We start from the raw sequence: 14,930 nt of genomic DNA on the forward strand, positions 1-14,930 counted from the left end.
TCATGCAGCTTTATTACAATGACACAGCTATAACAGCAATGTTTAAAAATGTTATAGATTACAGTAGTAGACCTATAATCTATAATTCTTTTTTAATTCATATTATTTTTGTATCCATATCATGATATTAGACTGGATAATTATCGTCTGTGATTTGGGATATTGTACTACATATAGTCCAAGTCCAAGTCTTATTTGTCCTTTTTTTTAATAAGACAAAACGGACTCGAACCCCCTAGGACTTGGACTTGACTTGGACACTTTAGGTGGACTCGACTACAACACTATAGCACATTCTCACAATGACATCATAAACATATTAACTAGTATTGTAAGATTACTTTTTAAAATGACAGTAGGCTACCCCTTAGATGACAGTCCTACTTCAATTTAATATCCTTCAAATTCTATTGGCTTTGCACAGAAACATACGGTAAAATACTTTTACTTTTACTTCAAAAGTACTTTTCAAATCCGGTACTTTGCCACTTACAGCAATTCACAGCCGTCTACTGCAGATTTCATCCCACAATATAGTCAGTCAGTTATATGTTCACTTTGTCATGCTCATTCAAAGCATTATGGTAACATTGTTAAACGTCCCCGCCTTTTTAACCCAAATGTGACCAGCTTATGTATTGACAATGTGTCAATTCTTGTTATTTATCGGAATCAATAAAATAATGTGTTTATTTTATCGTATATTCTCTTCATAAACAACTTTATAGATTTTTTCATAATTTGTTCTCTGGTGACAAGGCTGTGGACATTTGTACGATTTTTTTTTTTTTAGCCTGTGGTTCTGCTATGGACGGCTCTGTTGCGTTTGCTCAGCAACAGGTGGCTACGGCTAGCTGTGTTCGTTGCCTCCTGCCCAGAGAAATGCCTGCAGTGTGCATAGTGCATGTGCGTGCTCAAAGCGCGAGACAGCAGCCGCAGCACAGTGCATTGTGGGGCGGCAGGGCTCAGTCTATGGGAACCCTGTGCATTACACAAAAACATGTGCCCTAAATAATTCGGTTATGCCAAGTCGCCGACCCCGCAATATGGCGGCGGCCGTGGCACTATTATTATTGTTTCCATTGTTTTACTAAGCCTGTTCAATTATACACAGATTTTATTTGTTATAAGGTAGGGTAAAGTAGGATACAGCCACCCATTAACAATGGTGGTGTCCATGGTCTTTAAATGTTTGTTCTTACCGCGACGTGGCGCAAATTATTTCTAACATGGACTATGATGGCAACAACATCACTCACGCGTCCCTGGGACCCAGCAACCAGGGCTCAAAATGAACAATTTTACTTGGTAGCACTGGTGCTACCAGTTTAAAGTCGTCGGAGCGCCAGAAAAATATTAGGAGCACCCAACAAAATATAAGGAGCACTAATATGTATCCGTCCGTCACACGTCACACCTTTGCCCTGCTCATATCTCCGCATCAGTATGACATCACACCACATGTGTACACAAACCTTTGTGTACGTTGCTGTGGCAACAGTCTGTTGTTGCTGGTCTGTTAGTGTACGTTAGCAACCACCTTAGCAACCATGGTTTTACCCAAGCAACCAACTGTTTACCCTAGCAACCAACTGTTTACCATAGCAACCATGTTTTTTCCCCCTAGCAACCAACTGTTTACCATAGCAACCAGATACGCAGAGCAGGGATCTCCATATATGGGCATAAACAGGTGACATCACACTGATGTCAGATACTCAGAGCAGGGATTTCTCCATAATATATGGGCATAAAAGGGATTCTGTTAGGGATCTCCATATATGGGCATACAAGGGATTCTGTTAGGGATCTCCATATATGGGCATACAAGGGATTCTGTTAGGGATCTCCATATATGGGCATAAAAGGGATTCTGTTAGGGATCTCCATATATGGGCATAAAAGGGATTCTGTTAGGGATCTCCATATATGGGCATAAAAGGGATTCTGTTAGGGATCTCCATATATGGGCATAAAAGGGATTCTGTTAGGGATCTCCATATATGGGCATAAAAGGGATTCTGTTAGCTGTTAGTGATCTCCATATATGGGCATAAAAGGGATGCTGTTAGGGATCTCCATATATGGTCATAAAAGGGATTCTGTTAGGGATCTCCATATATGGGCATGAAAGGGATTCTGTTAGGGATCTCCATATATGGGCATAAAAGGGATTGTATCCCAGATGATGCCCTGTTAGGAGATCCACACTAACAGAATCCATATATGGTCCTACCGACAGCTGCTATAAGCCAACCCTGGCGATAAGGTCTGAGTCGAAGAAATGCTTCTTTCCTGGCAAGAATTGCCCCTTTATACTGTAGGGCTCGTTTGTGTATTGTATGACATCACACCACATCATCGGCTGAGGACTGTGTGATGTCATCATATCTCCATATATGGAGACATAAGTTGCTCATGCCCAAATATGGGCTGGTGAGGTCAGACTTAGTGTGATGCGTAGGTTATCTCCATATATGGAGATTCAACTTCAATGAGTAACCATGGCAAACTGTCAACTGCCCGTATGTCTTGATAATTGGTAAAACAAACTTTTGGCTTATCTCCCGATTAGGGAGTCTTACTGGTATGTATGTATTTGTGTGAGTGTGTGTGTGTGTGTGTGTGTGTGTGTGTGTGTGTGTGTGTGTGTGTGTGTGTATATATATATATATATATATATTATGAATAAAAACAACACTATAGTGCTGTTTACTTTACAAGTAACACAATGGTGGAAGTACTGTAGCATTAAAATCACATGGTAGACCACCACTTGGCATTTAGAATGTAGTGTCCTGGCGGACACGAGAAGAGCGGGCACTAAGCAAGAGTGGGCACCTCGATGTAAAATTGTATATTTTGTCCACAATGTTAAATAATAAAATATTTGGAAAATGTAAAGTATACGTATATGTAGTGTTGTCAAAAATATCGGTATATCGATAAATACCGATACTGAAAAAATCCATTCGGTACAATACGACTTTTCCGTAGTATCGGTAGTATCGATACTACGTTTTACAGTTTGGTACGGCCATGCAAGCTGGAGCGTTCCCGAGCTGTGGTGGCTTATTTTCTCTTTCTTTTATTTAACTCTCGACAACAACAGGTCCGCTCGCTCAAATAAATAACTCCATCTCATTACAGTTCATCTGAACAAAAACAACGATGCGAGCTGAACGGGGCATAGTGTTCCGTCTATCTCTCTCTCTCTCTCTCTCTCCCCGTCCGTCCGTCCCTCCCTCCCTCGTCCCTCCACACACACTCTGACTCTCTCACACACACACACAACGAACTGCAGCTAGTGGTGGCTGTGTGAGCTAATCTAAGAGGCATACAAACTCACATAATGCCAAAGAACGGCCAGATTAATGCACACGCTTTACGTGCTGAAGGACAGGGCACCATGCTATTCCCGCAAAAGTGCTAAAATCAAAGGCTGCTGAAGAAGCGCTAAAAAATGTCCGTGAAGCGTCTATTTTATTTTCCGTGGAATCGTCTATTTTGCGTCTATTTTTGGAATAATGGAAATAAATGCATTTAATCATGAGCAGCATGTGTCCACTGCAGCCTGCTTGTTGGCGTCCTGTGCTAAGATAAACACATCTCCTCTGAGTCTGATCACCCAATGTTGCCAGGTTTTGTTTTTGAGAGAGAAACAAGCAACCAGGGGGGTTGCTTGTGGATACTGATGATGACAGTATAAAAACAGAAAGGATTGCCAAGCCAATTTCACCAGCATATGGGTAATAATCAAAGTTGTGTACACTGTAGGGAGCTACAATGGAAAAAACTATGGCTCGTGTACCAACCGGTGACTTTGTACACGACTTTGTACATTTCCCATAGATTCTATGGGACTTGAACACTTGCTCTGCCCTTTGTGTACACGGTCTGTGCCGCCTATAGTTTCTCAATGGGGGGCAGCAGAGAGCCATATGTACACAGGCCCTAGTTGGTGTTCACGACCAGTAGTTTTACATGAACCCTCAGAGGGACATTGTGGGCTTATCAAGTGGTCCGTGGTGGTTCTCAAAGTGAGGTCGGGGGACCCTCAGAGGGACACTGTGGGCTTATCAAGTGGTCCGTGGTCGGTTCTCAAAGTGAGGTCGGGGGACCCTCAGAGGGACACTGTGGGCTTATCAAGTGGTCCGTGGTCGGTTCTCAAAGTGAGGTCGGGGGACCCTCAGAGGGACACTGTGGGCTTATCAAGTGGTCCGTGGTCGGTTCTCAAAGTGAGGTCGGGGGACCCTCTGAGGGACACTGTGGGCTTATCAAGTGGTCCGTGGTGGTTCTCAAAGTGAGGTCGGGGGACCCTCAGAGGGACACTGTGGGCTTATCAAGTGGTCCGTGGTGGTTCTCAAAGTGAGGTCGGGGGACCCTCAGAGGGACACTGTGGGCTTATCAAGTGGTCCATGGTCGGTTCTCAAAGTGAGGTGGGGGGACCCTCAGAGGGACACTGTGGGCTTATCAAGTGGTCCATGGTCGGTTCTCAAAGTGAGGTCGGGGGACCCTCAGAGGGACACTGTGGGCTTATCAAGTGGTCCATGGTCGGTTCTCAAAGTGAGCTCGGGGGGCCCACAGTGTCCCTCTGAGGGGACACGGCACAGACCGTGTACACGAAGGGCAGGAGCAAGTGTTCAAGTCCCATAGAATCTATGGGAAATGTACACAGGCGTGTACAAAGTCACCAGTAGTTTTACATGAACCCTCAGAGGGACACTGTGGGCTTATCAAGTGGTCCATGGTCGGTTCTCAAAGTGAGGTCGGGGGACCCTCAGAGGGACACTGTGGGCTTATCAAGTGGTCCATGGTCGGTTCTCAAAGTGAGGTCGGGGGACCCTCAGAGGGACACTGTGGGCTTATCAAGTGGTCCATGGTCGGTTCTCAAAGTGAGGTCGGGGGACCCTCAGAAGGACACTGTGGGCTTATCAAGTGGTCCATGGTCGGTTCTCAAAGTGAGGTCGGGGGACCCTCAGAGGGACACTGTGGGCTTATCAAGTGGTCCATGGTCGGTTCTCAAAGTGAGGTCGGGGGACCCTCAGAGGGACACTGTGGGCTTATCAAGTGGTCCATGGTCGGTTCTCAAAGTGAGGTCGGGGGACCCTCAGAGGGACACTGTGGGCTTATCAAGTGGTCCATGGTCGGTTCTCAAAGTGAGGTCGGGGGACCCTCAGAGGGACACTGTGGGCTTATCAAGTGGTCCATGGTCGGTTCTCAAAGTGAGGTCGGGGGGCCCACAGTGTCCCTCTGAGGGGACACGGCACAGACCGTGTACACGAAGGGCAGGAGCAAGTGTTCAAGTCCCATAGAATCTATGGGAAATGTACACAGGCGTGTACAAAGTCACCAGTAGTTTTACATGAACCCTCAGAGGGACACTGCAGGCTTATCAAGTGGTCCATGGTCGGTTCTCAAAGTGAGGTCGGGGGGCCCACAGTGTCCCTCTGAGGGGACACGGCACAGACCGTGTACACGAAGGGCAGGAGCAAGTGTTCAAGTCCCATAGAATCTATGGGAAATGTACACAGGCGTGTACAAAGTCACCAGTAGTTTTACATGAACCCTCAGAGGGACACTGTGGGCTTATCAAGTGGTCCATGGTCAGTTCTCAAAGTGAGGTCGGGGGACCCTCAGAGGGACACTGTGGGCTTATCAAGTGGTCCATGGTCGGTTCTCAAAGTGAGGTCGAGGGACCCTCAGAGGGACACCGTGGGCTTATCAAGTGGTCCATGGTCGGTTCTCAAAGTGAGGTCGGGGGACCCTCAGAGGGACACTGTGGGCTTATCAAGTGGGAGCACAAAGTTGGTGAGGGGGGTACTAGCTATAGTAGGATGATCAGGCTTGTCGAGGCCAAAGGGTGTACTAGAGTCTTAATAGGCACCATTAGGTTGTTCTAGGCCATTGTCTGCCCTTTAGCTGCTCACACAATTGAGACCAAACACTGTGTACAGGAGCCTTAGTTTGTGTGTACATGACCAATAGTTTGAAATGGATATTTCTAGTCCATCGCACACCGCTGCCTTGTGCACCCTTGGTTGGTTCGTCTTTGTTTGGGAAGGAGGGACTTTGAGGATGTACCTCACTTTGACAACCGACCATGGACCACTTGATAAGCCCACAGTGTCCCTCTGAGGGTCCCCCGACCTCACTTTGAGAACCGACCATGGACCACTTGATAAGCCCACGGTGTCCCTCTGAGGGTCCCTCGACCTCACTTTGAGAACCGACCATGGACCACTTGATAAGCCCACAGTGTCCCTCTGAGGGTCCCCCGACCTCACTTTGAGAACTGACCATGGACCACTTGATAAGCCCACTGTCCCTCTGAGGGTCCCCCGACCTCACTTTGAGAACCGACCATGGACCACTTGATAAGCCCACAGTGTCCCTCTGAGGGTCCCCGACCTCACTTTGAGAACCGACCATGGACCACTTGAAAAGCCCACAGTGTCCCTCTGAGGGTTCATGTAAAACTACTGGTGACATTTCCCATAGATTCTATGGGACTTGAACACTTGCTCCTGCCCTTCGTGTACACGGTCTGTGCCGTGTCCCCTCAGAGGGACACTGTGGGCCCCCCGACCTCACTTTGAGAACCGGCCATGGACCACTTGATAAGCCCACAGTGTCCCTCTGAGGGTCCCCCGACCTCACTTTGAGAACCGACCATGGACCACTTGATAAGCCCAAAGTGTCCCTCTGAGGGTCCCCGACCTCACTTTGAGAACCGACCATGGACCACTTGATAAGCCCAAAGTGAGTAGGCCTGGGGCGGTATGGACATTTTGTTACCGCGATTACCGTCTTCCCATTTACCGCCGGTACTGCGGTAATTACCGCACCCCCGTATCTATTAATTAAGATTCGGCGATAAGCCAAAATATTGCAATCATCTTCCCAAAAGTCGCCTCTCCACTGTACAGCCTGACTGCCCGAGTTATACGTCTCCGTACAGCACAGCGGGTCTGGCTTTCAAAGGAGCAGATCTACAAGCTCACAACACATTGCATCCGCGACGCGTTCTGAGCTTTTAGATCTGCACTGTCGGGTTACCAATTTACCATAGTAACGTAGGCTAGCTACTTGGGCTTTTCAGACACAAACAGCTGTGTGAACAAACCAGAAGAGGAAGGGTAGTCAGATCGTGTACAGTGATTCTGTAAACTCACGTCACGTCTCAACTCTCAAATCGCAGTGATTGAGTGCTGCTATATACAGGTTTTAGTTACAAGACTTGACAGAAAAGGTTATAAAATCGCCGACGCGCGGACGGGGCACAACGTGCGACGCGATGGAAAAAGTAAAATAGTTTCATTTTCGGTTTTAGTCCACGCGGCCCGCGCTCCGCCGTATGAATAAAAAAAAGATATGCCACAACACAAGGTATGTATATGTATGCTAAATACAATGGGCTATATGCAGCACGGTTGTTACATCAGGGAACACTTCGACAATGCAGACGGAGCCAAGCACTTGTCCATAGTGCATCACATAAGACCCAAGTGCAATCAATAACTTCGCACGTCTGCGACTAGCTCTGGTCCATAGCGTTAGTGGAGTTCTCCTCCACTAACGCTATGGACCAGAGCGTAGTCTGAGACGAGTTGAAACAACTCCAACGCGGGCTGTTGAAGCAGCGCGACAACCGTTCTCTTCCACCCAAAGTACGTGGTGCTTGAAAATATGAATGATTCCATCGATAATAATCCGTTTGGGACACTCAAAATCACTGCCATAGAGTTATAATGTATCGCTCCGTGCGAATGAATCCGTAGCGTTGCTAGCGCGACTTCTTCTCAGTCTTCCGAAAATAGCAGATGTACAAGATAACAACGCGGTGCGAGCAGACACGGTTTGAGCTTGTTGATTGGGTATTTTTTTGTTGCGTGACACCGTCGTACTATGCATTATAAATTACACTGTTAAAGAGACGGTACACATTTAGTTTCTTCAAATATTTTCCAAAAATAAAAAGGTTGACTTGCCTTCTGTCTGTTAAAGTACTGTATTTGAAGGCCCTGGTCAAATGTATTTAATGGAAAAAATAGATATGCATTTACTGTAAAAAAATAAAATAAAAAAAAGGAGAGACATGGAAATGTTAGCCTATAGTTTATAGTATAGTTTTACAGTAGGCTATTATTATTAATTCATGAATAGTACTGTAATTATATATATATATATATATATATTAGTGTCTCATCATGTCTTTCCACAAAATAACAGAAAAAAGCTCAATAGTGGGCTTGATAAAAGCCCGGCTTGATAAGCAACATCGATAAGGTGCTCATTATCAATAAAAATTAACGAGCTCCATCCCTAGTGCTTCTTCATCTCAAGGTACTATTATAGTTTAATTGTTTCATTCGTTTTTGTATGTATTTTGTAAGATAAACAATGTAAATAACCATATAATAACCAATTCAAGTTAAATGCTGCACTTCAAAAATGACATGACGCGTTGAATTTTTGTGGGACCCATAAAATATCCCTGGGACTCATCCGAAAGACCCTTCTTGGGTCCCGGGACTCATTACATTAAAAACCTATTAACATCACTGCTAGGGTTACAGATAACTCTCAAACCACCATAGATCTCATTGTAACCACAGACAAATCTTAAGTCTGAGCGAGTGGGATTATTGAATGTGGTGGCCTAAGCGACCATGACATCATTTACTGCACCCGTAAAATACATAAGTCCAAAGCTGACGGCCACAAAACAGTTGAAGCTAGAAACCTCAAAACCTACTCTAGTGAAGCCTTTAATCACAAACTGGAGAAATCTGACTGGTCCCCAGTACTAGCTAGCACTCAGGTCGATGAAGCCTGGCTGGGCTTTAAATCCATTTTCAACACTACCCTAGACGAAGTGGCTCCTTTGCGTAGGGTCAGGGTTAAAGCCCGCTCACAGCCATGGTGGAATTCGGAAATCTGTGAATCAATGAAACTCAGAGACAAAAAATACTCTGAGAAACGCAAATATAATCACAAACTAAAAAAAGGCCCCAATAAACACCTTGAAGCCAAATTAGAAATAGTCCGTTTTTTAGAGGCTAATAAACTGAGAAATCGGACAACCTCCTTAATCCTTTCTGCCAAAAAACACTACTTGGATGAGAAAGTTGAGGAAAACATCCACAAACCACGAGACCTATGGAAGCTATTTAAAACCCAGCTAGGCTGTGGTGCTAAACTTAGATCCATAGCCAGCAACATATCCATTCAAACTCCCATAATCCTCCTCACTGACAGTCTTGATGTAGCCAAAAATCTCAACATCTACTTCACCTCCATGGCCAAAAATCTGGTCAATAAACTGCCCGCTCCATCTGGGCTGTTTGGTGTTAGGCACATCTTGAAATTCTACAGCAACCTTGGGGTATGCAAAGACAATTTTAAACTTGCCACGGTGACAACTGATGAAGTGTTTAAAAAACTGCGCACCCTACCTCAATTCAAGGCCGCTGGCCATGATAAAATCGCCCCCAAATTTCTCATAGACTCAGCTGCCACCATTGCCCCAATCTTACCCATATTATTAATCTATCTATCAAGCAGGGTTATGTCCCCCAGGACTTCAAATTAGCTAAGGTAACCCCCCTGCACAAAAAAGGCAGTAAACTTGACCCTGGTAACTACAGGCCAATCTCAATCCTTAGTTCCATCTCTAAGGTAATGGAAAAAATTGTCTATGAACAGATGGCTAAATATCTTGAAGAGAATAAACTGATCTACGAGTTCCAGTCTGGCTTCAGAGAGTCCCATTCCACAGATACATGCCTCATCTATTTGAATGATTACATCAAACGTGAAATTCACGATGGCAAATATTGTGGCATGGTCATGCTGGACCCCCAGAAGGCATTTGACACCGTCGATCATTCTATTCTGATTGAAAAACTCAAAGCTATTGGTCTTGATAGCACAGCAGTGAGATGAATGCACTCTTACTTGGTGGGGAGGGAACAGATGGTGGAAGTCAACGGAACCCTGTCCCCCCCCCCCTCCCAGTTAACTGTGGAGTACCTCAAGGGAGTATACTAGGACCACTGTTGTTCTTAATATACGTAAACGACATGTCATCTGCTTGTGACTGCAATCTGTTTCTGTTCGCGGATGACTCGGCTCTCCTAGTCTCAGGCAGAGACATATCGCAGGTTGAAAAGGCCCTTAACTGTGAACTTAACAGGATCTGCACCTGGCTCAATGACAACAGACTCTCAATTCACCTCGGCAAAACTGAATGTATCCTCTTTGGATCTAGTCAGAAACTTAGCCTAGTTGAGAACTTCACAATTAAAGTAGGTGACACTGTGATAGAAAAAAAAAACTACATCTGCTACCTGGGTTGCATCCTGGAGGCTAACCTATCCAGTGAAAAAATGACCACCAAGGTAATCAATAAAGTCAACCAACGAATTCGCTTCTTGCAAAGGGTTGCCCCGCTGATCAATATTAAATCCCGAAAGACACTAGGAGGTGCTCTTATTGGGCCCCTCATTGATTACAGAGTCCTTGTCTGGTATCGCGACGCCCCAGCTGCCTTAAAGTTAAAGCTCCAAACAGCCCAAAACAAACTAATTAGGGTTGTGCTTGGTCTCCCTCCTCTGACCCACCTTACCGATCATCACCACGAAAGCGTGGGATGGCTCAAAGTAGCTGACAGAGTACAGCATCTTGCAATGGGCCTGGGGCCAGTTGCACCACCAGAACGTAAGTTCTGCCCTAAGTTAGGGAGTAAAGTCCTTACTAGAGGCTTAGTAACTACTAGTTAGTTTGTAACTAAGAGAGTTACTAACAGGTGTTGCACCACGACTGCTTAAGGCATAACGTAACTAGTAATGCGTAGACTGTTCCTAAAGTAATGTATAGTCGCATAAAATGACGTCATAGCTCCCGAATCCAATGAAAACGAACTGTTTCTCGTAAGGAAATAAAGCTTGTATCGTCTTTTGTCAACAGAGAGCTCCGTCTCTCCACTGGCATGTAGCCTACACAAGTCACTGATATGCGTGCACAGGGTGAGCGCATTCCTGCGCACTGCCCTGCAAACGGATTGTATCACAAATTATATTGGCTTCATACATTTTCCCCTGTAGTGAAGTAATACAGGGCAACGCATATTTGGAGACACAGGGGAGAGAGCACACCGTTCAATTCGCTGTTGTGCTGTATATGCAGTGGTTGAAAAGTACTCAAATTAATTAAAAAAGTATCAATCCTGCAATATAGAAATACTATTAATAGCAGACACATCGTGAGCTTGTAGATCGGCTATTTTCAAATGTCCGAAATGTATAGGGCTTAATGTATGTTTTAAACAGATGGGTCGTTTCATTGTTGAATTAATTAAATAGCTGATATAATATTGTCTGCCACGTTAGTAGTGAAGTTAGGTTACTTAGTAAAAACTTAGTGCTGCCCAAGGGGTGGTGTAAATATTTAGTTGTTACTTAGAGATACGTAAGAACAAATTTGTGTGGTGCAACACCTGACATTTTAGTAATGCGTAAGTCTTGACTTAGAAGCCATTTACGTTACAATTAGGCTACGTTATAACTTAGTAGCAGCTGGTGCAACCCCGCCCTGGTGTACAAGATACACTACACCTCCAAGATTCCCATGTACCTGACAAACTACTTCTTAAAGGTCAAGGATGTTCACGATCACAACACCAGAGGCAGCTCAACTAATCATCATCAACGTAGATTTAACACTAAACAAGGCTCATAACTCGTTCTCCTGCTACACCATCAACATGTGGAACGCCCTTCCTCAAGCCCTAAAGGAGAGCAAATTAAAAAAAGAGCATTTAATTATTTGGACGCACCTGATTCCATTAGCTCTAATCTGTATTATTGTGATTTCTATGGCGTGCATAGGATAGCCATGAGTAATGGTCACCGTTTGATAGGTGAGGTAACACCACTGTCATGCAAACATGGACAAATCTAGGGCAAGCGAAATGGCTCTTCAACTGCGGTGAATGGGCCAGACAGGATAGGTGAAAAGACTCTCCTCCACAGCAAAAGTGCCATGCGAAAGGACCAAATGCATGTAGGCGAAAAAAATCATAGGCGAATGTGCCTGACACGGTTAAGTCGTCAATGATGTTAACAGAACACGTCATAGTGAATTCAAGTAGTTTAGAGACCTTATCGTTGAATATATGGCAGGATCAACGCCAGTTTGGCAAAATGCCTTGTTAATTAACATCATGCTGGATTTACACACTATTGTGACTATTCATTGCCATGTTTTAAAAGTATTTTCTGCAGGTTTGAAACTATAGGATAGGCTTGTGTTGTGTGTCTGTCAGTGTGTAAAACCTTGCATGATAACAAGCTGTTAATGGCTGTAGCCTCTGGAATTCAATTAATGTGCTCTATAAACATCATTGATTAATTAATGCTTTTCGTTTTTTAATATGATAAGTTTAATTTATCATATAGAAAATGTAATAGTGTCTCTTACCAGACGGATATATCAGATAACCTATGGTCTTTGATGATGCGACCAGTCCTTAATAATATAAGACAATAATAAATCCTGCATTTTTTGTCCATTGGCAACCAAGGAATCAATGCAAGACATTGCAATTAATTTAAACATCGCTATAGGCCTACTATTATATGATACACAGTGAAATAAACTGCTGTCGTAGCTGGAGCAACGCATTGGGGATATTTGGCTCAAGTTTTTTAGGCTAATAGTTCAGTTTGTCACTTTGTCGCTGCTAGCTGGGTATGGACCAGAGCTACTAGCTGGGTAGCAGCGTAAGCTAGTTTGTCTACTACTGCGCTGTTCTTTTGACAAATCTCTAACACAACTTAACGTTACCTGACACAGAAGTGTTGTAGGAGCTTGTCCATAATGTTACCACCAGCAACGTGTTGATCTTTATCCACATCATGATTTGAAAGAAGTTGCAGAGATGAACTAGGTGTAGTAAGTGAGCAGCACTCGTAAACCAGTCTCTTCCGTGTCTCGCGCGCCTATGTGAAGTCAGCTGCATTAGCGTTAGCTGCAATAAGACTTCCGGTGCCGATCTCTTCAGAATAAGAGTACCCCTGAGGCAATTGAAAAATGTTGAAAAACGAGTAATTGTCCCATGATATGCACATTCAAAATATAGATTAAGCATTAAAACGAACACACACAATGCTAATTGTGTTTCTGGGTAAAAAAAAAGTTTTATTAACATTAGAAAAACATTATAAATGGATAAATGCAGTTCACTGGAGTGCATAGCCTTTACAAATTGGGCACTGGACAGGAGGCGGCTCTTTGCGTCGGCACTTTGGAGACACGCACGCGTTCAGGGAGACCTCCTCTATCACTCCACACTCTCCGCTAAGCAGGAGAGGTGTAAAATCAATTTCTGTTGGCTTTCCAGTGCAGCCACTCGCTCAAAATAATGACATTTTCAGGCATTTTCAAACTCTAGTTGGCGCTGGAGAGCAGACGGCTCTTTGCGTCGGCACTTTGGAGACAGGCACGCGTTCGGGGAGACCTCCTCTATCACTCCACACTCTCCGCTAAGCAGGAGAGGTGTAAAATCAATTTCTGTTGGCTTTCCAGTGCAGCCACTCGCTCAAAATAGTGACATTTTCAGGCATTTTCAAACTCTAGTTGGCGCTGGAGAGCAGACGGCTCTTTGCGTCGGCACTTTGGAGACACGCACGCGTTCAGGGAGACCTCCTCTATCACTCCACACTCTCCGCTAAGCAGGAGAGGTGTAAAATCAATTTCTATTGGCTTTCCAGTGCAGCCACTCGCTCAAAATAGTGACATTTTCAGGCATTTTCAAACTCTAGTTGGCGCTGGAGAGCAGACGGCTCTTTGCGTCGGCACTTTGGAGACACACACGCGTTCGGGGAGACCTCCTCTATCACTCCACACTCTCTGCTAAGCAGGAGAGGTGTAAAATCAATTTCTGTTGGCTTTCCAGTGCAGCCACTCGCTCAAAATAGTGACATTTTCAGACATTTTCAAACTCTAGTTGGCGCTGGAGAGCAGACGGCTCTTTGCGTCGGCACTTTGGAGACACGCACGCGTTCGGGGAGACCTCCTCTATCACTCCACACTCTCCGCTAAGCAGGAGAGGTGTAAAATCAATTTCTGTTGGCTTTCCAGTGCAGCCACTCGCTCAAAATAATGACATTTTCAGGCATTTTCAAACTCTAGTTGGCGCTGGAGAGCAGACGGCTCTTTGCGTCGGCACTTTGGAGACACGCACGCGTTCGGGGAGACCTCCTCTATCACTCCACACTCTCCGCTAAGCAGGAGAGGTGTAAAATCAATTTCTGTTGGCTTTCCAGTGCAGCCACTCGCTCAAAATAGTGACATTTTCAGATTCTAGTCATTTTTATACACCACGCTTCTTTATACGGCTTAGCAGAGAATAAACAAATACAGACGATTTAAAGTTAAAAAAATACCCTTTTATTACTCATTGTCAATAACAGTGTACACTTTCACTGGAAAGGAAAACATAACATTTGGACTGAAAGGTTACTTTAATAGTTTAGTAATCACAGTTTTGATCAATTTACTATGTGTGTGTGTGCGCGCTAATAATGGCAAACATTATTCAAACACAAATCACACAAAACTGTTCAATTAAAGGTGCAACATGCAATGTACCAACAAGTGCAAACACACTCAAATGTAAAAAGGCATAGAACATGCAATAAATGTATAAATGAAGTACAACATGCTTTGTACCAAAGTGCAAACATCACTCAAATGTAAAAAGGCATAGAACATGCAATAAATGTATAAATGAAGTACAACATGCTTTGTACCAAAGTGCAAACATCACTCAAATGTAAAAAGGCATAGAACATGCAATAAATGTATAAATTAATGACATAGTTCAATATTGAAAATGGGTGGTCTTCCCCTTTAAGTAACTGGAC

General features: G+C 44.4%; 1 protein-coding gene across 1 annotated transcript in view; it reads right to left on the reverse strand.

The window, feature by feature from the left end:
• LOC308301981 (myelin-oligodendrocyte glycoprotein-like) overlaps positions 1-12,980 on the reverse strand; it is a gene marked incomplete at its 3' end in the record, with an annotated part of 36,760 nt that extends 23,780 nt beyond the window's left edge. Inside the window, exon 1 of the mRNA XM_080746126.1 lies at positions 12,850-12,980. Coding sequence (XP_080602252.1) covers positions 12,850-12,922 — 73 coding nt within the window. The 5' untranslated portion in view covers positions 12,923-12,980. The remainder of the gene's footprint in view (positions 1-12,849) is intronic.
• Between the last annotated feature and the right edge of the window lie 1,950 nt (positions 12,981-14,930).

The sequence above is a fragment of the Nannobrachium achirus genome (genome assembly GCF_963921795.1).
Source record: "Nannobrachium achirus genome assembly, chromosome: 17".
In the NCBI taxonomy this organism is placed as follows: domain Eukaryota; kingdom Metazoa; phylum Chordata; class Actinopteri; order Myctophiformes; family Myctophidae; genus Nannobrachium; species Nannobrachium achirus.